We start from the raw sequence: 23,326 nt of genomic DNA, 5'->3' as shown, positions 1-23,326 counted from the left end.
ATTTGTATGTAATATGGCTATTACATTTCAGATGTGTTTTGATTCCCCACATGTCTGGTCTGCAGTTTGCACACTGTTCATTTATTTAGCTGGGGAGTTTCAGCTGTACGCTGCGTGCGGGTCCATAAGAGAGGTCTGCTCGACACCGGTGGAAGGTGGAGGTTACGGGTGACTGGACCAGCACACAATATTGTAGATGTATTTGGCCATCACCATGTCTAGGTAGAGTCACTGTCTCTTTCTTGGGTGCCCTTGTAATGGTTATGGAAAACTGCTATGAACGTCTTGGTAGCAGGGGAGCCTGTTGGAGTATCTACAAAAGCACCTGAGTAGCAGTAAGCATTGTTAACCGCATCGCTGCGGCGGCTTTTCCCGCTGTGTGCCGCATATTTACAAAAGCCGCGTCACATGACGAGCTCAGCTCGTCATCAGCACACAGCAGGTAAGCCTCATGACAAGCTGAGCTCGTCACCAGCAGGGAAGGGGTTAATCTTAGGCACCAGTATACAATGGTCTAAAGATGTCCACCCCAGAATGTATTCATGTCAATGCCATGCTTTTCAAGGACGCAGATGCAGAATCCATTGCTATTGTTTCGAAAAAGTTGCTCAGTGTGATAGTAAGGTGATGAGCTGTCACAACAGAAGTGTCGCCAACGTCAGTGGTGACGATTCTTACCGATCACAAAGCCCGGACGTGTGCTCTGATAGTACAGTGTCTCTTCTGAGACAGAGCCATCACATTTAACAGGCAAGCACTGGAAGCTTCTGATTCAACTCATGGTTCATTGTAACAGCCAGAAAAAGTTTTTTTTTCTAGAGGTTATCAGGGGCGTAGCTTGGTCAATAAGATTGGTGGGGGCGTGAACTTCAAATTTCCAGAAATCACGCTGGCATATAATGTTAAAATACATTATATGACAAGCAGGGTGCATGAGAGGGGCTTAAGGGGCAGTGGAAAGAGAGAGAAATGCGGATTGGTATGAGTACTATGTGAGAGAAAATATTATTTTGTAAAATAATAAAATAAATTAGGACTTTCAAAACAGAGATGAGGAAGAGTGTGTGTTTTTTGTCAGCGTGTGCTTGCAAAAATCCTGGTGAAATCCGACTGACACTTCACAGTACCCGGCTAAAAGTACCTGTACCCAACTATTCCTCAGAAAATACATTTACGAAGGGGGTGTGACACCCCAAACACCCCCCTGATGCTACACCCCTGAGGGTTGTGTGAGCACCCGTTTGGTGCAGAACATTTTTGTACTACATCCATAGGCTTTTATAAAGGTAAGTAAATTGATGCAGTGCTTTACACCAAATGAACGCTAGTGCCTTAGTAAACAACCCCATTATTGTGTTTTGGTAAAAAAAGACCTCATATCTCATTGGCTGGGGATGTGTGTGTCTCACACCGTAGATTAGCGTCTTGTGCTTGGCCATTCTCAGATGCTCTGTTGGCCTTAGTGAAACCTCACAATTTAGATTCTTCCATGGTCCTTCAAGCAGTGCCCTTTTGCTTAAAATCTTCATATTGCATGCCTGTTAATTCTCTCTCAGACTTTGTTATCTCTACCCGCCGTATGTGCAACCACAAATCCAACAGTTCTTTTACTTATTGGGTCTCTGATGTCCTTTCTGACAGTATTCCCTCTCAGTACTCGAGAGGATTTCTACATTCCATGAAAGAAGTAAGTTATCTATTTAATGAATTTCAAGTTACAACAAGTAAATCTTGATCATAAGCAATTGCTCCTTTCAGGGGCTCATTACGATGTTGGGCGGAAAGCCTCCTCCCGACAGACAGAATCTTACCGGCTGCGTCATGGCCCTTATGATCAATTAGGTTGTTTTACATTCTGATCGCCCGCTTACGATGTTCGCAGTCCGAATGTAAACCGGCCGGTCATTCCGACTCGGTTCTAACTGACTCACGGAGTATTCCTTTCGGTCGGAATCGCATCGTAACTCCCTATGGATGGTGGTTCCGCCATTGGGGTTACAATGTCGGTTTCAAACAGCCTTTCTAAGGCTGTCAGAAAGTGACTTTGGGGACCTCTGGCAGAGCCCCTAGCCCATGGGGCCTACGGCTACTGGCCGAGGCGGTACCTAGAGTACTCTCCTGTAAAACCCTGCACTGTGTGGCAGGCACCATAGGATGCCTGCCACAGGGTGCAGGGTTTTACACACACACACCATTTTTCCATAGGAGCCTGTGTTACGGGCTGTTCTCAGGCGTAACACGAGCTCCCATAGGAAACAATGGGAATACGACCGAACAGTGTTCGGTCACATTGTAATACAGCGGTCAGAACCGACGACCGCAAGTCAGTTGTTCCTAAATCTGAGTCGGTGTCGGGACAACCGACATCGTAATGAGCCCCTAAGTGCTTTACAAACCTATTTCCTCATTATCAGTTACTTCAAGGAAAAACCTAAAGGCCCCATTTTAGTTCCCTTTGAATTAACCATCATGGGTCTGGTACATAGGATATTGCGCCTAAAATTCATGAGTATTGTATGGACTCTCATTTCATTATCCTCTGGGATTGCGGTCAGAAGTGCTGCGCCCAGAGGATAAAAAGTGCTGCAGGTTATCATACAGTTAGGTGGATCATGCAAGGTTAAGATTCAGCAACATGCAACACCACCCCTCCATGCCCCCAGGGTTAGTGTCTTGTAGCTTGTGTGGCACTAGTGTGATCGAAGTGTCACTGACTGACTACACTGGTGATCTGCCACAGTGGTCATTGTGGGTCTAGGAAAAGGTTAGAATATACCATAGGAATACTCTGAGGAAGTGTAACCAACCAAGGCAAATGTTTTCCTTTGTTTTTAGTCGCTACCTCTCATATTAATGGTGTCTTCCAGAACAAGTGGTAGCTTTCAGCCTACAAGGTAGCCTCTGACTCTTTGGCAGCCTCTGATTCCAGCTGATACCTGACAGCAATGGAAGCCTCTGACAGCAGTGGTAGTCTCTGACATGAATGACTCTTCTGACAACAGTGATAACCTCTGGCACAACTGGCTCATCTTACATCAGTGGTACTCTCAGACCTGAGTGACCACCTCAGGCAATATACGTAGTTCAAAATGGTGGGGCCAGCATCCTAAACAATTCCCTCTATTGCAGCCAGTGTTTTTTGGAAATAAGACTGATGGCCTGATTTAGAGTTTGGTGGAAAGGGTTCTCTGTTACAGATGTGACAGCGCTCACTGTTTGCCAAATTCTCTGCCCTCTCTCCTCATTTAGAGACGGGCGGACCAAAAGCTTTCCGTCAATGGAGCCATAGTATGGGCTGTCGGAGGAAAAGTACTACACTGCCCACTCAATTTAGAATCAATGTGTAATGTCCTTTTGTATTTATTTGTCATACCAGGTAGAACTTTGCAGTGAGGGACACAAAAAAATAAATATAATGATCCACCACACCCTGGGAGAGAACTCCAAAAATGTAGGGTCAGTGTTTGTTTTTCAGAAACAAACACCTGCTTTGGGAGAATGTTTCGGAAAACCCAAAAAAGTTAAATGTTCAGCCAGTAAAACCAATGGTGGCCTTACACTAAACTTTTTGTAACTTGAAGAGAACCACGTCGGCTCTTCCCTTTAAGGTACAGAGATAACCGCAGGGTAAGCGGCCATCTTTAAATTTGGCAGATAGTATTCTGTTGGGGGGGCAGAGGCAATGTCCTCCTCTACTCAGAGGGGCGAAATACTTTCTGCCAAATCATAAATCAGACCAAAAGTTTCTTTAAATGAACTGTCGATATTCCCCTTGAGTGAGTTTATTTCTATGAACCATGGTATAATAAATTCATATCAACATGAACACTGAGTAACCATTCGGATTTGTACCTTTTGGCCTGTGCGACCAGATTCTCCAGGTTCACCCTATATAAAAAAAACAAAGAAACATCAGAGTACATTAAAATATTAATTTCAGAGAAGGCAGAGCACATCTGATACCGCCAAAAGAGGGCATACCTGTCCACCACATGTATAACAACAGATTCAACTGTCCATACCTACCTTGATACCAGCAGCAGAAGAACCAGGCAATCCCTGAGAGGAACAAAGAAAGGAATGACTATTACATTTGTTGCTTTGATGAAGTAAAGAACTTGCATGTATAACTGCTCATTCAATGACAAGTTATGCTGCTTATCCCTGACCTCCCGTCTGACACCTCAATTATCATCACCCATTGCTGACATTCCTGGTAACCTCTTGGAGAACCTTGACAAGGTGACATTGACAAAGAAGATGCTACTGTTTAGAAGCCAAGTAACCATTGGTGCAGCCAGCAAGATAAAAGGGAAAAATGTAGGGTTTAATTTAGTGATTGGTGTAACAGGACACCTGCCAAAAAGTGGTAGATGTCCATCCGCCATATTTAGAGTGCCAGTGACGTCAATACATTTTTAATATGGCGGAGAGAACATCTGGCACTTTTTAACATTTACCTTGCATTCGATGTTCACTTTGACCCTCTTTGTCCTTTGTATTATGGAAATTTTAAATAGGGACTCTATTCACGAGTAAGATTGTGGTGGATTGGGAAGAAATCCCAGAAATCTCCACAGCAATCCTTGTGTCATCATTGCAAAATGTTAATTTAGTAACTAGTGCTAAATGAAAGTTCAAAGTTTCACCTCCATAAAATAATAATATTTTAATGAAAATGATAGCAGAACCAAGTTGTTCATATTGGGCCCGATTCACAGAACTAACTTAAGACAAAATCCTAAACTTACTACCATTTTCGTATTCACAGAAGGCACTTACTCATTTTGATATTCACAGAAGACACTTACTCTTTTCGGTATTCACAGAAGACACTTACTCTTTTCGGTATTCACAGAAGTTAGGAGTCCTAAATTTAGGACTCCTAAATGCCTTCTGTGAATATCGAAAGTCTTAAAATTAGGATTTTTTTAAGTTTAGTAGGGGTCCGAAAGTTAGGAGTCCTAACTTTACTACTACTAAATTGAGAAAAATCCTAATTTTAAGACTTTCGGTATTCACAGAAGGCATTTAGGAGTCCTAAAGTTAGGAGTCCTAACTTTACTACTACTAAATTGAGAAAAATCCTTACTTTAAGACTTTCGGTATTCAGAGAAGGCATTTAGTTAGGACTCCCAACTTCTGTGAATACCAAAATGAGTAAGTGCCTTCTGTGAATACCAAAATGAGTAAGTGCCTTCTGTGAATACCAAAATGGTAGTAAGTTTAGGATTTTTTCTTAAGTTAGTTCTGTGAATCAGGCCCTCTGTTTGACATATATGTTAAGGTAGAGTTGTATGCAGTAAACCGAATAGTATTTTGTTTATGTTCATCATGAAACAAGTAAATATGGTGTGTTCAAAATGGCACTCTTTAGGTGACAAAGGTTGTTGGTCAACTGAAACGTGTCCTGAGGGTTTTAATTGATTAAAACTGTGGCAACACTCTCCCATCTCAGAGTTCTATTTTTTTTTTTTGAAGAGGAAAGTTAGTGGTGTAATTTTGCAAGCATTAGCGGTGGCCCTTTCACGTACAACACTAGCGTTTTGAATGAAAATTGATCCGACCGCAACCCCTTTCTAATATATATATTGGCTCTGTGAGATAATTGGATTTTGCTAATCTTGCACTTGTAATGAAGTTACTCTTAGAAACAATGTAAGAAATTGCAAAAAAAAAGAAAGCATATTTTTCAAGAAGGATGGCATCTGAGGAGTTCCTGTGCTGCCGTGTAACAGGTCGCGATGGATGACGTGTGTGGGAGTATATATATATATATATATATATATATATATATATATATATATATATATTCAAATTCACCAGTCCCAGTTAGTCCCAAGGCAGTCACATGGGCGATCCTCGTTGGGCTACCGGGTAACCCTCAATATCCAAATTAATCTCCACCGTTTAGCAGAAAATCCACGGATACTCAAGCAGGCTTGATTCTACGTATTTATTGACACAATTAAGGGGATTGTAAATTTGTTGGAATGGGGAGGCACAATATTTCATTGTGTACATCTTATTTTTGAAGCGAAAGTACATGCACGTGTTATGCCCATACAGGGCAGAATAATGAAATTAACTAGCACATGTAATACAAGTGGCGCCACAATCGTCTGGTGCCATTTGCCCATACAGGTCTTAATTTTGGGCTTCTTTTTTTATATAACAATTAGATTACAGGAATGGAATGTGTAACAGTGCATGTTTTAAGATAGACAAGACTATAACCATTAGGACTGTAGTCCATTTTTGATGTTGATGAATTATACTGCACCAATAAATTTTGTATTTAATGACGCTGTCTCGGGCCGGCCGCTGACATAGAGAAAGGCGGTTACCGAAACGCGTCTGGTGTATTTACACCAAATAAAATCTGGGTTAACTGCTCCTGTGAGTCTGGTATTTTGTTTACCTTGCAGCTGAAATATATATAATGCAGTTTTATTTAGAGCAAACTCGACCCAAAGGTACTGGAGTGCTTTACATGAGCACCAATTACATTACACAAGGACAGATGACATTTTTTTGGGAGGCATGGGGCGATTAAGTGATTTGCTCAGGATCAGAGGATATTGTGCCGACGCAAAGACTCAAACCTGGTTCCCCAGCTTCAAATTTGGCAGTCCTGGCCGTTACGCCACATCTAACTTCTACTTTGTGATATGCATTTACCTTTCGATAATTTGGTCCTCCAAATTTTGACAACAAAGTTACGGTATCACAGTATTACCTACTTTATATTCCAGACTACAACCCTTTTTCAAAATATGTATTGCCAAAGGGAAGGACAGACTTGTCAAAATGTATAACGAGCAAATAAATAAATGTAAATTTTTTTAGTGTGCTCTGACCTCCAGCTTCGGGTACGAGGTTTTGATGATAAACTTTACGTCATGAGCATGGGATCGCTTGTGTCACTGTGTGGTAGGTCAGTTAGTCAAGCCTAGAGGATTTTGTATTAATCTTGGATGTGCTGCATCCATTTGTCCTCCTTCTCTCTCTGTCCTAAATCAAGAGAAAAGACTCATAAAGTTATAGTGTGACTGGACATCTCCTCTGCATCAGCAACGCTTGGGTCTCCAGAGTGGTAGAAATGACGGAATATAATTTATAGCTCGTGCAACTGCTGCCAAGTAGCGTGTCAGCTGCTAAGCAGCTAAAAGAGGCTATGATGTGCTGGCTCAGGCAACCAAGTGACCCATCAATTTATTCCAATTATTGAGACGGATCAGACGCCCTTGAGACAAAGTAACTCTATACCGTGCACTGGCATCTCTCCGCCATGATTTATGATCTCGGTCCATTACTCTATTAAATGCCTGTAAGCGGTTTCAAAATGGTTGATAACTTCATGTAAATGGTAATCAAATACCATTCCCCTATGTAGATCCATTGCTCATAACGCATTCCATTGCGATAGAAATGTGGTAAAGGTGCGCGGCCGGAGAGGCTTTGGTCCTCAGAAGCTGTCCAAGAGCTACTGTCGCGTGATAACAGACTGCAGTATGAAAGGAACAATTGAGGGATCACAACACATAATTGTAGCTTACACAAAAAAAGGATGTTCCACTGCATGAGATTTGAGTTTTGGAGACTTGTCAGCTGGTGCTGTTGAGGAAATTAGCTGTTTCTGATATGGTGGGCCTATAATAAAAACCTAAAGTAATTGAATGCAGGACAAGACAGCTGCATAAAACAAGCATAATACGCGGCAGGAGCGTGAAGCCATGCAGCCCTCATCACCCTAGCAGGGGTTCTTGCTTTGCCACTAGCCTAGTGTAGAGTTCAAAACCTACTTAAGTTTCCATTTAGGGCTGTGCAAAGATATTCCATCACAAATTTGAGATTCTTTCTAAATTTCATAATCTTCATAAAATGTCCAAGTTTCTACATTTCTACAACTCCAATATCAGCAGAAAACCTGCTAAATGTAGGTCTTTTGAAATAAAAGTTAAAAGACTTCTAGAGGGGGAATAATTCCGCAAAAATGTTTTGCTAAAATATTCTCTTGTACTTTTTTTTTTACTTTGTGGAAAACCTCTTCATGTGTGAGTGAGTGAAGTTTATAAAATTTGCAAACTCCTCAAATGGGGTGCAGTGAGAGGCTTGCTAACGTTGCAGATTTGTATGGGTAAAGTTCAAAACCTCACTCGCCTTTCATCTTATTACCTTCTAAGAATAATTTGTACTTTTGACTTAACAATCTGATTGTTAGTCTCTTTGCTCAATAACCACAATATCCCAGTTATGCCACACAAAGAGAAGAAAGAAACCCCGTCTTCTATGTCTATGATCTGTAATTGAGACTATTCTATTTTAGAGCAAGGAAGTAGAAATTTTTTTATTTTAAAGTAGACATTCAACTTTCAAACTAATATAGATATATTTGGTTTGGACAAAACCTCCCAAAAAATCTAGGCTTTGAAATGGTTCGCATTATTTACACATTATTGGTTTCACACGTATTTTAAACAGCAGCATCAGAAAAGTATCTTGCCAATGTGAGAACAATACACAGATATTAAAGGGTGCTGTAGAGGACATTAAGCTTAATTTGACATGAAGTTGACAATGTATAAAAGGGGTACACCACAGGTCATCTGTCAAAATGCATAATAAATGTCTCCATAGCCTTATTTTAGCTTGAGTAAATGATTGGACACAGATAAAAAACTTGCTAATACTTGCAATAGGATTTTTTATTAAATGTTTAATATAACAAACAATCGATAAATAAACCTAAAGGAAATCCATTAAGATAGAAGAAAGGCATTTTAATCGCTGCCATAAAAAGGGCTTTTTTGTTGAAACAAGAACATTTCAAATATGCTTCTGTCTTCCATGTCATTTATTTTAAATCCAGGTTGAATGGATTCCTGTTCAGAGATTCTCTTGTAAATTGAGTGGTGAGGACTATAATTTTTCACACTAGTTATTAGTTAGACAAGACCAATGGAATTATGCAATTCTGTAGCTATAACATTTTAAGCATAATTATGGATCTGCTGCCCTTGTCAAATTACCCACCATTTGCTTTATACTTTGTAAATGTCAACAAAATGTATTTCTAGCTCAAACTGATCCAAGCATAAAAAGCACTACACAGACAATTTACATTTAAGTATTTTGCCAACACCCAACAACCGAGGTGCAAGGTTTGCTTTTTTAGTAATAAATACATTTAATTACCTTTTCTCCGACATCACCTTTGGGTCCTTGATCCCCTGTGTCTCCCTGAAATCATCAAAATCACATTTTATTGTGTTTATACCACTATACATTTACAAATGCTGTTCCATCAAAAATATCCCTAATAAAGCTTAGTAATAAAAACATTTGGATTAAACCAGCCCATGGTATTTGCGACTTTTTTTTAAAACAAAACTAAAAGAAACAAAACTAAACTAGGTAATCCAGTATAAACTGTACCCAAAATTAGGTCTTCTGTTATAGAAGAAAGGAAAATTGAGAATGATGATCGGATAAAGGCATCAGACGTGCTCAACCCCCTCCCCGATTTGCCATAGTTATAGAGTAGTTTTTTCAGTCTTCTTGATTCAGTTTGAAAAATGGCAATTGAGGTGTAACTAGGAGTCAGATTAGGTTCATTTTCATATAGAGTACCTATCAGACATATTTGTTGCAGACTTTTTTTGCGTAACTTTGTAAATGTTACTATTGTTGTTTACCTACAAAGTGTAAAGCTGCAATATTTTTCCTGAGAAATTTTTTGTGCACAGAAATTGATGGCTACATTTTTGCGTGCAAGATCAACCTATGGAATAGTCTGTATTTCTCAAAGTATGTGGAATCCTCTAACACCTAGGTATTTCTCATTTATGGAATAAAATAATCTTTTATGTGCCAACCAAATTGACCAACTTGGAATGTATACATCATTGGCCAGCAGGCTTCGGCCGGAATTCCAACTTATTGCATGAAGTCTTCATCACAGCTAGAAGAGATGAACCACTTCTGCTATATCTTGCTTCTAGCGGTACAAAAGGGGGTGGTGATGGACGGAGCATCTGAATCAATCAAACACTCACACCCAGTCAAAAGATCTGGGTTTAATCCATCACCGTTCTTTAGCCCACTCTGCCACCCCAGTTCAGACATGGCTATATGCAAATCAGTCTGACCCTGTGCCTCATGGGAACAGTCCAGCCCGAACTGCCTAGCCATGTCTTCCCTGGACCGGAAACAAGCTTCCGAGGACCGGTTTCTGGCATTCCAGGCATCTTCAGCCCGGCTTGCTTGAATCCAGTGGCAAAGTGAGCAAGGGACTCACGTCTGAGCATACCCTGCCACACTTATGGCGGCCAAAAGCGGTACAAAAGGCTGTTCCTATGAGGCACAGGGTCAGACTGATTTGCATATAGCCATGTCTGAACTGGGGTGGCAGAGTGGGCTAAAGAACGGTGATGGATTAAACCCAGATCTTTTGACTGGGTGTGAGTGTTTGATTGATTCAGATGCTCCGTCCACCACCACCCCCTTTTGTACCGCTTTTGGCCGCCATAAGTGTGGCAGGGTATGCTCAGACGTGAGTCCCTTGCTCACTTTGCCACTGGATTCAAGCATGCCGGGCTGAAGATGGCTGGAATGCCAGAAACCGGTCCTCGGAAGCTTGTTTCCGGTCCAGGGAAGACATGGCTTGGCAGTTCGGGCTGGACTGTTCCTATGAGGCACAGGGTCAGACTGATTTGCATATAGCCATGTCTGAACTGGGGTGGCAGAGTGGGCTAAAGAACGGTGATGGATTAAACCCAGATCTTTTGACTGGGTGTGAGTGTTTGATTGATTCAGATGCTCCGTCCATCACCACCCCCTTGTACCGCTTTTGGCCGCCATAAGTGTGGCAGGGTATGCTCAGACGTGAGTCCCTTGCTCACTTTGCCACTGGATTCAAGCAAGCCGGGCTGAAGATGGCTGGAATGCCAGAAACCGGTCCTGGGAAGCTTGTTTCCGGTCCAGGGAAGACATGGCTTGGCAGTTCGGGCTGGGCTGTTCCTATGAGGCACAGGGTCAGACTGATTTGCATATAGCCATGTCTGAACTGGGGTGGCAGAGTGGGATAAAGAACGGTGATGGATTAAACCCAGATCTTATGACTGGGTGTGAGTGTTTGATTGATTCAGATGCTCCGTCCATCACCACCCCCTTTTTGTACCGCTTTTGGCCGCCATAAGTGTGGCAGGGTATGCTCAGACGTGAGTCCTTTGCTCACTTTGCCACTGGATTCAAGCAATCCGGGCTGAAGATGGCTGGAATGCCAGAAACCGGTCCTCGGAAGCTTGTTTCCGATCCAGGGAAGACATGGCTTGGCAGTTCGGGCTGGACTGTTCCTATGAGGCACAGGGTCAGACTGATTTGCATATTGCCATGTCTGAACTGGGGTGGCAGAGTGGGCTAAAGAACGGTGATGGATTAAACCCAGATCTTATGACTGGGTGTGAGTGTTTGATTGATTCAGATGCTCCGTCCATCACCACCCCCTTTTGTACCGCCTTTGGCCGCCATAAGTGTGGCAGGGTATGCTCAGACGTGAGTCCCTTGCTCACTTTGCCACTGGATTCAAGCAAGACGGGCTGAAGATGGCTGGAATGCCAGAAACCGGTCCTCGGAAGCTTGTTTCCGATCCAGGGAAGACATGGCTTGGCAGTTCGGGCTGGACTGTTCCTATGAGGCACAGGGTCAGACTGATTTGCATATAGCCATGTCTGAACTGGGGTGGCAGGGTGGGCTAAAGAACTGTGATGGATTAAACCCAGATCTTTTGACTGGGTGTGAGTGTTTGATTGATTCAGATGCTCCGTCCATCACTACCCCCTTTTGTACCGCATATCTTGCTTCTAAGCACAGCAGTCTTGCTCTGCCGATACAAGTATGTGCATCAGCATTGACAAATCCAAATATTGTTGTCAATAATTCAAAAAAATGTCCAGGACTTCTTAGAATACTCCTTCTCATGGTCTCATGGGAGTAGGCATGTGGCATCTGTAGAACACTAACCTAGCCAAAAAGCAGTGAGACACTGAACAGGGTCAAAGGCAAAGATAAAGTCAATGCCTTATTTAATAGGTGGCTTGGTTCTCAGAGTGGAAGTGGACTATTACCTCATCGTCAATATATGTGTGAATGTGTGATTTGTGGCCTACTCCAAAGTGGAACGGAATTAAGAATTGGAACATTTGTACCTTACATGTAACTGAGGCACCTCATGAGATCAGACGGATAGAAGAAGCAAAGGGAGAATGCACATACTTTAAGCAAAGACAAAAATGTGAAACTAAAAAGCAGCTCACCTTCTCACCACGCTCTCCAGGGTCACCCTGATCAAAAGAGAAGAAGAAAGTAAAATCAGGACATCATTTTTACAGGAAGTGGTATACTGTGTGACCATGTGCCACCTTCTTTTTGCTTGCCACAGCCGCAGACATGGCCACCACAGTCAACTTTGCCTGTGACAAAGGCAAAGAAAACTCTGTGTAGTCAAGTTAATGGAACTACAATCTTGCAACAAAGCACTGAAGAGCATATCCAACATGGTGGCATTCTTCACAGTGACCAGCTACCCCTCGGATATCCCTTTGGGATGTCTCAGAGACTCATGTTCTCCACTTCATCCCAGTTTCTTCTGCAGTCTTTCTGTCTGTGAGTCATTTACACCCCTTTCTTCTCCCCACGTCTTTTTAAAGTCCTTTATCCACATATTTCACACTTTCCTAGAATTACAGCTGGCACATACATGTCCATAGCTTTATGCACTCAGCAGAGAGGCCAAAGACTGGATGTGCATGTAGATGTAGTCTACACACCTTTATGGACCTCTGACAGGTACTTGCAGAAACGTGCACTGCCTTCCACTTCAGATTCAGAGAAGTCTCAATTTTGTACCATCATAGACTCCCACCTGGACTCTGAAAAGACTTGTACACTTCTCAGTTCAATTATGCACTACTGAAGAGTCTCAAGTTACATGAAAATAATATCAATTCACTTGTACTCCGCACAGCTGCTTCCAAGGAAGCATCCTGGCACTAATGGTAGACAATTTCTTCTGGCACTAGAAGGGGATCAGATAATCAGGAAGTAGTTAAGGAGAAAGGTCTCTAGCTTATTTTTCAAAACAGATTAAAAAGTAACCCTGGGCGAAGTACTACGCTACGCTCGTGTAGTTTGTGAAGTTTGCGCTACTTCGCGCTACGTGAATTGAACTTAGCACAGTGCAAACACGCGTAGCGTACCGGTCATTTTTTGCTTGCTCGCAGTCCTCAACGTCAAGTTGGCGACCGCGAGCGAGCAAAATGACATCCCGGCGAGACTTTTTCCTCGTTTGCGATCAGCAACATCAAGTTGCTGATCATGAGCGAGGAAAATAAACCTCCCGGCGAGATTCTCAACGCGGGGAGGTCAGGTTTCTCATTGCAAGTGGTTGTGTATGCTTGTGACTGCTCACGATGAGAAACTACCAGTCCGCGTTGAGAAAGCTGCCGCTCAAGTAGAAATCTACTCGTGCGGCAGAAAACAACCGCTTGCACTGTGCAAGATGCAGTTTGCACTGATTGCCCAGTGCGGACAAGCATCCGGCACTTTGCAATCAGTGCGAACAGCATTTTGCACAGTGCACTGCGTAGCTCGCGTAGTGCGAAGTGCACTTCGCGTAGCTACGCATATCGCTACTACGTGAACTACACCCAGGCGCGATTGATTTCCCGCCTGTGTGGGCGAATTAATCAGTGGGCGGGGTCTTGACCAGACCAGCTTGTCATGAGCACAGCTCAACCTTGACTCATGACGAGCTGGTCTCGTCACGATCACCACGGCGCCACGCTCCCCCGTCGCCCCCTCACCGTGGGGGAATTACTTCCGCAGGGAAGGGGTTAACAAGAAAATGGTCTTTTAAAGACCTGTGAAGTACTCTGGTGCTGCTGTGTGTGTGCCCGGGAAGCTGTCTCAGCCCAGGCTGCCACACACGAGGGAGGGGGGGCTGAAGCCCTTTGAGCCCAATGGGCGTTGCGCGCCTGCACTGTGGGCCCCCTGTAAGTTGGCAGGTATGCAGTCTCTTGAACTCGAGGCAGGTGGCTGGCAAAAGAGAGAACTCCGTAACCCTGTGCTTCTTTCATCATGTTTTGGCGCATGTCTGAGAACGGAGGGAGGCTCCATTCACAGTATACCAGCCAGGGGCCGTGACTGGGCGAGAGAAGGCCGGGGCCACTCCATTTTGCGGCACGGCAGGAAATGACCTGGTGTCGTGAAATGAGCCGGGCCCCGACCAGCCTGCCAGGAGTCGGGCCTGGGGGTTGTGGGAAGCGAGAGCGGATGAGGTTGAGAGAGAGAGACGTTGTCTGAAAACATTCCCACCATCTGTAATACATATCAGAAACCAAAACTGTTTGGGATTCGAGCACTCGACAGAAAAGTCAACAATGTGATTTAATAACGCGGAATATGGAGCTCGCCAACTTTGCAGCGCACGTAATGTGACCTTTACCAAGAAAGACAGGAGGCCCGACGGCGGGAAAAGGGCCTTCGTTCAACTGAAGTATCGTTGGCACCTCTCCTGTTTGACTAGTCATGAGGGCTCCTTTTTTATACCTTAAAGCGTCCTGCACTCATGGGGAAAGCAAGTTTTTTTCCTTAAAAGAAACTAAACAAAAAAACGCAAGATTTCCTGATGGACAAAACATGTTCCAAAATGGTGGGGGAAAAGCTAGGTCTCACGTCAGACAGTAGCTGCCTGCGGAACGGTAATCTCTGCTGACAGTCCCACAGGTTGATTCAGAGTAATGTATTTGAATAAAACCAAAGATTGCCTTACAAGTCTGATGTTTTAGCTGCTGCGTCTTTTCAACATGACAAGCACTTCAGTACCTTGGTCAGCAGGTATATATTGGCCAAAAGAATAATTATTTGTGAAATTTTTCAAAATTCCCTATTTTAGTCTTTTAGCACAAAATGTGGTATGCCGGTATATTCGAGGGCTTTTTTCACGTGGGGGTATACTTGGAGCAAAAAGTCTGACGATATCGACATGAGACTATTTTGAGCAGGAAAATGTTGCAAAATTGTATTATGTAAAATTTTGAGAAAATTCCTATAATGTGGCATTTGGGAATTGGATGAATTTTGCTTACATTATTTTAATTTCTCGAAGTCCTTATACAGACCGTTCAACTTCTAAATTTTTTTCACTGTGTTAGGTGGAGGCGCGTTCTTGAAAAGGACAGGGGTTTCTAGAGCACCTCCTCCTTCTCTAAAAAGGAGAAATCCGGACACAAACCCTGATTCTGCTGGAATGCACTGAAGAAATTAAAAAACAAATTTCATGGACCACGGCTGTCCAGTTTCTTCAAACGTGAACTTGAGACCCACTCTGTGCAGGGGTTTCGAGCTCCTGTTGTTTTCCACCATGTGATATTGACTCCTTAGCGAGTGACCATGTGAAAGGAGCAACTATCGTGTGACACATGGTGGAGCTATGTATGTTGCCAGGTTTGCTAATATATAAGAAATGTGCGATTTTGTGGAATTTGTCCACAGTGTAGTACTTGGGCGAGCAAACCTGGGGGCATATTACCAAGCAATAGCGATAATTATCGCTATTGCTTGGTTAGAGACAAAAATTTACCGCTGAGCTGCGGCGATTTTTATCGCAGATAAACCTTGGTATTACCAAGGTTTATCACAAATGCGATAAAAATCGTCCGCAATGCATGAATATCGCTGAAAAGTCAGCGATATTCATGCATTACCGAGCTAATGCTCTTAGCCATGTTATCCACCTCCCATTGGATAACATGGCTAAGAACTGCTCAGGGCAGGTGTTAGCTTTTGGAGATATTTGCGCTTAGCGCGAATATCTCCATAAGTTGGTAGTAGGAGATAGCGATGTTAGCGACTGTTTCCAGTCGCTAACATCTTGGCACGCCCACTTTGCATGTCATTAGTGATAAATATCACTGACATGCAAAGTGGGGCCCAAGATGGTTGCTATCTCCTACTAGCTGTCGCTAACTGGTGTTAGCGACAGCTAGGTAATAGGGAGATTATTTTATCTCCGCTTTCTTGGCTTTTAAAGCCAAAAAAGCGGAGATAAACCCCCTTGATAATATGCCCCCAAGTTCTAAACTGCATTGGGGGTGAGGTAATGGACAATGGGCTTAACCCACAGACAATGAAGACATCTGCAATCTTAAATATGACTTCTCCTCTGGTTTGAATAGATTTCTGCATTGTTGGAGATTTACAGAACTTCAGTGGCAATATAAAAGTTGTATACTTCCAGGCGTCCTCCTACCCTCCAATACTTACTCCCTTTTTTTATTGATAAAGTTTCCCTTTTTTCTATTTATATATTTTTTAACAGTTGAATTAGCATTAGTGACATTTTAGATGTTGTAATGATGCTGGTGCACTCACCTTGAGACCGGTCGATCCGTCTAATCCTGGTGATCCAGGCTCACCCGTTTCACCCTAGGGTCATAAGGAACAAGCAGAAATAAGACCACAATTCACTGCTTGCATTAATGAAAATATGTAATTAAAACATTTTCCATGCACTGCTAACCTCACCAAATCATGCAAGTACTGTAAATAACAGTTTGCGGGTGACCTTAAGGATTTACAAATTGGAGGGGCAGCTGAGAGTGGTGCCTCAAGCATTATTATCGAAAGGTTAACCTTGTTGAATCACACTGTATATTGAGCTATTTACAAATGAGCAATGCTGGTGACACTTAGGTGTCTCAGAAAGGAGGGGCAAAAAGAGCTTGGCATGCCTTTACACAATATGCCAGATGGTTGAAAAAAATACGTGCTACGTTCAATGACACAAACCCTTGTGCATAAAGAAATGCCTTCATGGATTGCTCTTATTCTCCACATTGTTTCTTTTATAGTGTAGACACAATCACTTATCCGGTCAAACTTATGTAAGTTAAAGGTACACGTCATGACTGGTCCATCTTCCCTCCGTGTGCTCTTTCGGGATGTGATTGCCTACAAAATCTATCACACACCATTTGTGGGACATCTCACCATATAAAACCTATCTTATTGATCTTTTAAACTTTATAAACAACCACAAGGTCCATTAAGGTATACCAACTACATTTTTCTCAAGCCTATTAGAGAAAATATGTTTGGTATCACTGTGTAGATGTTGTTTGAAACGCCTTGATAAACTTAGGTGTAATGCGGTACTTCGAGGGTGTTGTCACTAAGTTATACATGAGTTTATTATCCTGGGCATTGTTGAGAAAATGCCCCTAAAAAACAAACTAAGGCAAGCTAGTAAGGGTAAATGTATTTCAGATGCAACAATGTAGGTATGGATTGCATTGGCACTCTATTTTCCACAAATATTCGTTTCTAGTTTTCGTTGAATAGCCTACACCACGCATCATGGTAGAGCAACTTTAGCTTTTGCTCGGAATATTTTTCAGTATTTTCTCTCTTTTTTCCAATTTTTTCAATTATCTACATGGTCTGAGAGTAGAACATACTGTTTTGTACAAATGTCAAATTCATTCAAGAGGAGATGGCAGATGAACACAATTTGTATGTATCACCTGCTTGTACCAAAGAATGTTTTAGACTGAGTGAGTTAAGAAAAACCTTAGGACCAGTGGGAAGAGGTGGCCAGTTGATGATATCTGTAGGCCACAAATTCTACATTGCTCATACAGCGCATTCTAAATGTTGTGATTCCAGAGTGTCAGAATTTCCTCTGCACCACTGGAAATAACAAATTTCAATCAGCACCATATTCTGATTTTAGAAAAGTAGCATATTTTAATAGCTGAAATGATGTTTTGACAAAATATTGAGTCCTCAATATTGTGTGGACAAACTATCATGTCAAGAATATCTTGGACATGAATATCGTGAAGGTACGTTTCCATGGGTATGCAACGCTTTACTGTCCTTAACTCCGCATACACGTACCTTGACGAGTTAAATATTTTCAAGCTATGTCGATGTAGAGTTAAGAATAGTAAACCAATACTCACCTATTTGTACTTATCTTCTCAATATTTTGATCCTCAAAATTTTTGACACGACATTCCATCCACACAATATTTTTGTCCTCACTATTCTGATCCGCGTAAACATTCCCAATAATGTATGTGCATGTACACATTTTCTCTTTTAAAATATATACACAGTTATTCAATTGAGAAAAAAAGGAACTTTTCATACATATGAGATCATATAAATCATATTTTCCACAATGTAGCTACGTTATCTTACATTCATTTAGTCTAACTAATAAATAGAATGGTGCTAAACAGCAGGCAGAGACTCAGTAAACCTGGAGAGCAGCTTCTCTCTCACCAGTCTCCTCTCGTCCAGCTATTTTTTCTTGATGTCCCCTAATCTGCATCTCAGAGACTTCAACACTTCTGCTGAACCTGTTTGCTATTGGTTTAGTGGGCCAGTTGTATTCTTCTGAAAGGTACAATTTCTGGTACGTTTGCTATAAATCGTTTGGCAGGTTATCTGTTTTTAACATAGGGCCTCGGGACAGGAAGTGTGACAGGCAAACCGACGATTCCGTATACACCCCAGACGAAAATAATATTTCAGACACTAATGTTACTGACAGATTATTCACGGACAAGGGAAGTCCGTAAGAAGAAACACTGTCTCCTACCGACTTCTTGGCCGCAGCTGGAAACGTTTACTCAGCTACTTAATTTCATTTTCCTCTTCTGAGTCCAAAACCAGTAACGCAAATACTACAGTTGTGCACTAGAGGGCGCACGCACACTGGGATAACTTGGGTTCTTTCAGAAGCTGCTCGTACGAACCAACCCATGATTGCTGAGAGGGTTGGGCACTGGCGACGGAGACCTCTATGTTTCGCGCCAGCTCGCACCTACTCGGGGTGCGAGCTGTCTTATCCTTATATGTTGTAAAATGAGTACCACCAATAACATCTACTAATTAACCTGCAGTTTCAAGTATACACCACATGAATGTTCAATATATTATTATGTTACCGGTCCTCGGAAGCTTGTTTCCGGTCCAGGGAAGACATGGCTTGGCAGTTCGGGCTGGACTGTTCCCATGAGGCACAGGGTCAGACTGTTTTGCATATGGCCATGTCTGAACTGGGGTGGCAGAGTGGGCTAAAGAACGGTGATGGATTAAACCCAGATCTTTTGACTGGGTTTGAGTGTTTGATTGATTCAGATGCTCCGTCCATCACCACCCCCTTTTGTACTGCAATATATTATATTGCCTAAAGAAGAATATGTGTATCCTTACAAAGGACACCCTGTAGCACCGCTGAAATGGTAATGTACACTGGTGTTGCGCACACACATGTCCAAAGGACATGTGTGTGTGTAACATACAACTTAGAAAAATGCACTAAAGTGCATTTTTCTAAGTTTTTGCTATTTACCACGTAGTTAGACTTCGTGTTAAATAGCGTCCCCAGATTGCGAATTCGCAATTTTAAATTGGTTCATGAATTGCATTAAAGGAATCTCAAATTAAGATTCCTTTAATGCAATTAATCGCAATTTAGCGATTTCTAGAATTGCGATTTTGGCATTTGGGATGATGAATCCCAAATGCAAAAATAGAGCTTGCAAAGGGCCAGATTCTCAGAATCTGGCCCTTTGCGTGCCGATTTTGGCTTGATGAATCTACCTGAAAGAGGCTAAAATAGCGTGTTGGAAAGTTGGGGCACTACTAATCTATATACCGGAGAGTATCCTTGAGGTTTAAAGCAAAGCTGATAAACTTCACTTCAAGGTGGTAATGGGGATGTCACTACACAGTGTGGAAGACATGTTTGTATTTAATGGGGCTAGTTCTCCTCGTTACGCCCAACCTTGGGATGAGTGGCATTTTGACCCATTCCCAGGTCTACCATTAACGGTAAATCTCTAAATGCGCCAAAATCTATGGGTGGATGTGTGGGAACACATACTCTCCACCCATGGAACACCTCTCTGCTGAAGAGTAACACAAGGCAGCAATTTGTGGTATCAGCAATGCTGCAATATCGCCCCCCCGAAACAAAAGCGGCATAAAGCTTTCAACTAGCTACCCCCCCCCCCCCCAATCTCCCCTCAGGGGCTGGATGAGTTCTTTGCAAGGGCCGGACTTGCTTCCCAGTCCGGCCCTGATACCCACTTTATCTCATGGTTTCTCTGCTTTTTTATATGCTTCCAAAACCTGGAATTAACAGTTCATTTGAAACAGTAGTCCTCAAATAGTAGTGGCTTGTGGAGGGAGTGCTGCGGGGTGGTGAGGTGGAGTGGGGAAAGGGCAGGTTGGGGGGTAGTAAACTCCGGCTCATGGCTTAATGCGTTTCAGCGCGCACAATGAAATTCGCTTTATTTACATTACTCCGGTCGGCCGTGAGCCGGAGTTTACTTCCCCCCACCCTGCCTCTCCCCCGCTCTGCCCGACCGCCCCGCGGTACTCCCCCCACGAGCCGCTAATGCCCATGAACGTCAATCCACCGAAATGTCAGGAGTAGCAGAAGTGACATCACATGCCCGTTGACCTCTACTTTCACTCACTCACACACATACACACACACACACACATACACCCACCCACCCCCTCACACACACACTCACTTACAGATACACACAAATTCATACATATAAACTCTCACACATGAACACACTAATACCCGCAAGCACGGACAAAACATGCAAGTGCTGAAGTGACATTTTACAAAGCCATGCAAATTCAGATTTGTGTTGCTTTGCGTCACTTTTCAGCATTGCATAATGCAGCACCATATGCTGCTTTGTGTTATCCAGCGACAAGCAGGCGTTACATAGATGTTACATGACTGTTCCCATCAGTAGCGGCCCATGGTGGGAGTGCTGCTGGGCGCTGATGTGGGACGGGGCAGTAAACTACGGATTACGGCCAATTAGAGTTAAGTAAACATATAAATAAATGAAGCAAATTTCTTTGCCTGCGCTGCATCACATTTGGGGATGCAGCACGCCCAGCGAAATTCGTTTTGTTGATTTATATGTTTGCTTACCTCTAATCGGCCTTAATTCGTAGTTTACTACCCCCCACCATGCACCTCTCCTGCCCTGCGTCAGCGCCCAGCAGCACTCCCACCACGGGCCGCTACTGGTTCCCTTGCATCCTCAATGGATTTTTACACAAACCCAGATCTACTAACGCCTGTAAACCTGGGTTTGTGCCAAAAAGGTGAACCTACCCAAGAGTGGAGGAATGAGAATTGTTTTTTATTTCACCTCATAACTTCCTCTTTCCATGTGGTACTTCCTCTTTCCATGCATTCTGTTTTTGCGTGGGAAGGTGCCCCTTCTTTCACAAAAACAACCCTGCCCGCAATGCCGACAGCCCTTGCAGCCTGGCAGAGGGGTACCTAGGCAGGCACAGTTGCGCCAGCGCTGGGAGAGAGCAGAAGTGTGCCATAGCTTAGTAGATTGGGCACACTTCTTCTCTCTCCCTTTCATAAAATGCAGCGCAGCAAGTTCACTTGCTGTGTTGCGTAAAAAGATAGTAAACCTGGCACCTAATGTTTAACTGCATGCGCGCTAGCGGTTTTCCCGCTGTGCGCTGCGTTTTTTTAAAAGACGCGTTACATGACGAGCTCAGCTCGTCATGAGCGTACGAGCGTCGTAACTCATGACGAGCTGAGCTCGTCATGAGCGTGGAAGAGGTTAAGACAGGTTTCAGCTGCAGCAGCAAGCATGCTGTCTCGTGCTTCTAATAAAAGTTATGTGCCATTAAGAGTTCTCTCAATTAAACGATGTGTTACCTATATGTAAGGGTATATAATTCATGGAGGGATCTTGACTTAATAGGGAGAGTGAGAAGGTTAGCAGTTGCGCAAAATGTCTGTCTTTGAGTGGAAGGTAGATGGAGAAGAGGAGGGTCTTGCATTCCTTTCAATAGTTATTGAAGGAGAGGTAAATCCTAGGTGTAGGGGAAGGCCAGCATTCAATTCTGGTTCACTGGAATAGAAGGCCCACTTTCATACCCATTCTTTGTGAAGACTTTGTTATTTGGGACTAGCAAGGGCTGAATTACACAGATAGCAGGAGTAACCAGATGTTTTGCATTTGCTTGATAGATCCCTAGTTTTTTAGTGCAGGGCAGAGGATGTAGCCTAACGGCTAGGGCGGCAGATCTCAAATCTGGGGAACCGGGGTCGAGTCTCGGCAATGCCGCTCAACATCCTGTGATTCCGGTCAAATCACTTAATCTTCCTGTATCTAACAAAAATGAATGTGCCCTTGTGTAAAGCAACTGGTGCTTATGTGAAGCACTCTGTTACCCGATACCTTTGGGTCAAGTTTGCGTTATATAAAACTCTAAAGTAAAAAAAAAGAAAGAGGGAGTCAGTGAAGTTGTTTTAGGATAGGGAGGAGAAGTTTGAATTTTTCTTGATTGGTGCCTACAATGGAGTGGTAACAGGATGGGGAGGGGGGGGGGGGGACGTTGTCGGTTAGCCGTTTGCCTCCTGTGTCAATGTTTGTGTGGACAAGGGCTTGAAATGTGGAGCAAAAGTCATTTGAGGAAGAAACAGCTTGGTTTTTCACAAATTGCTGAACTTGAACAATCCATACTGGACTTTTTTCTTCACAGTGAAGGACTAGGTATATGGCATCTCAAGGCTTCAGCACAAAACTAGAGAATTGACGAGAAGCCTACAAGAAGCACATTGTCAAGCCGTGACTGGACCTGAGGTTGATATGACCCAACACTGCTGAGGACAAACTCAGTCTTGGTTATATTGAGTTTCAGATAAATGGTGGACACCTATGTTCGAATTGTGGATTTCCTTGACTGATCCCACGTTGGCATGTAATGGTGAGCCTTCAGTATAATGGTAAAGAGAGATGTCTTTAAGGTGCTGTTTAACTTCAAATGGGGCAGTATGAATGCCTGTGGGTTCTTACTGAGTCAAGTTTGAAAGCATGTTTTCTGAGGGAGGGAGGAATATGGTTGGGGGGTTCTAATAGTGCAAAAAGCCAGAAGTATCAAATACCATTGGTGGGTCGAGGAGCATCGGGGGGCAGGAGTTATTAACAATCCTCAGAGTGCCATTCTCAACTTTCATGAATGTTATCGCTAGATTGCATCATAGGAGGAATACTGATTGGTATAATAATCATTGTCTCAATCTTCTCTAGGAAGTGGAGTTTAGGCTACAGGGTGGTAGTTGGATAGATCATTAGGGTCAATGTTAGAGTCTTTGAGGGTGGCTTTGAGGAAGAGTTCTTTGTGCCCCATTTTGAGAGAACAGAGAATGTGCCATTGATGGGGGGTGACATGATTGTGTATTTGA

General features: G+C 43.0%; 1 protein-coding gene across 1 annotated transcript in view; it reads right to left on the bottom strand.

Moving 5' to 3' along the window:
* COL25A1 (collagen type XXV alpha 1 chain) overlaps positions 1–23,326 on the bottom strand; it is a 314,902-nt gene that overhangs the window by 134,329 nt on the left and 157,247 nt on the right. The window contains exons 8-12 of the mRNA XM_086962004.1: positions 16,435–16,488; positions 12,318–12,344; positions 9,199–9,243; positions 4,027–4,059; positions 3,853–3,888 (exon numbers count right to left, since the gene is read on the bottom strand). Coding sequence (XP_086818130.1) covers positions 3,853–3,888; positions 4,027–4,059; positions 9,199–9,243; positions 12,318–12,344; positions 16,435–16,488 — 195 coding nt within the window. The remainder of the gene's footprint in view (positions 1–3,852; positions 3,889–4,026; positions 4,060–9,198; positions 9,244–12,317; positions 12,345–16,434; positions 16,489–23,326) is intronic.

Source organism: Lissotriton vulgaris, chromosome 3_1 (genome assembly GCF_964263255.1).
Source record: "Lissotriton vulgaris chromosome 3_1, aLisVul1.2, whole genome shotgun sequence".
Taxonomy (NCBI): Eukaryota; Metazoa; Chordata; class Amphibia; order Caudata; family Salamandridae; genus Lissotriton; species Lissotriton vulgaris.
Note: the sequence above shows the minus strand (reverse complement) of the source record. Positions and strands in the feature narration are given on the sequence as shown.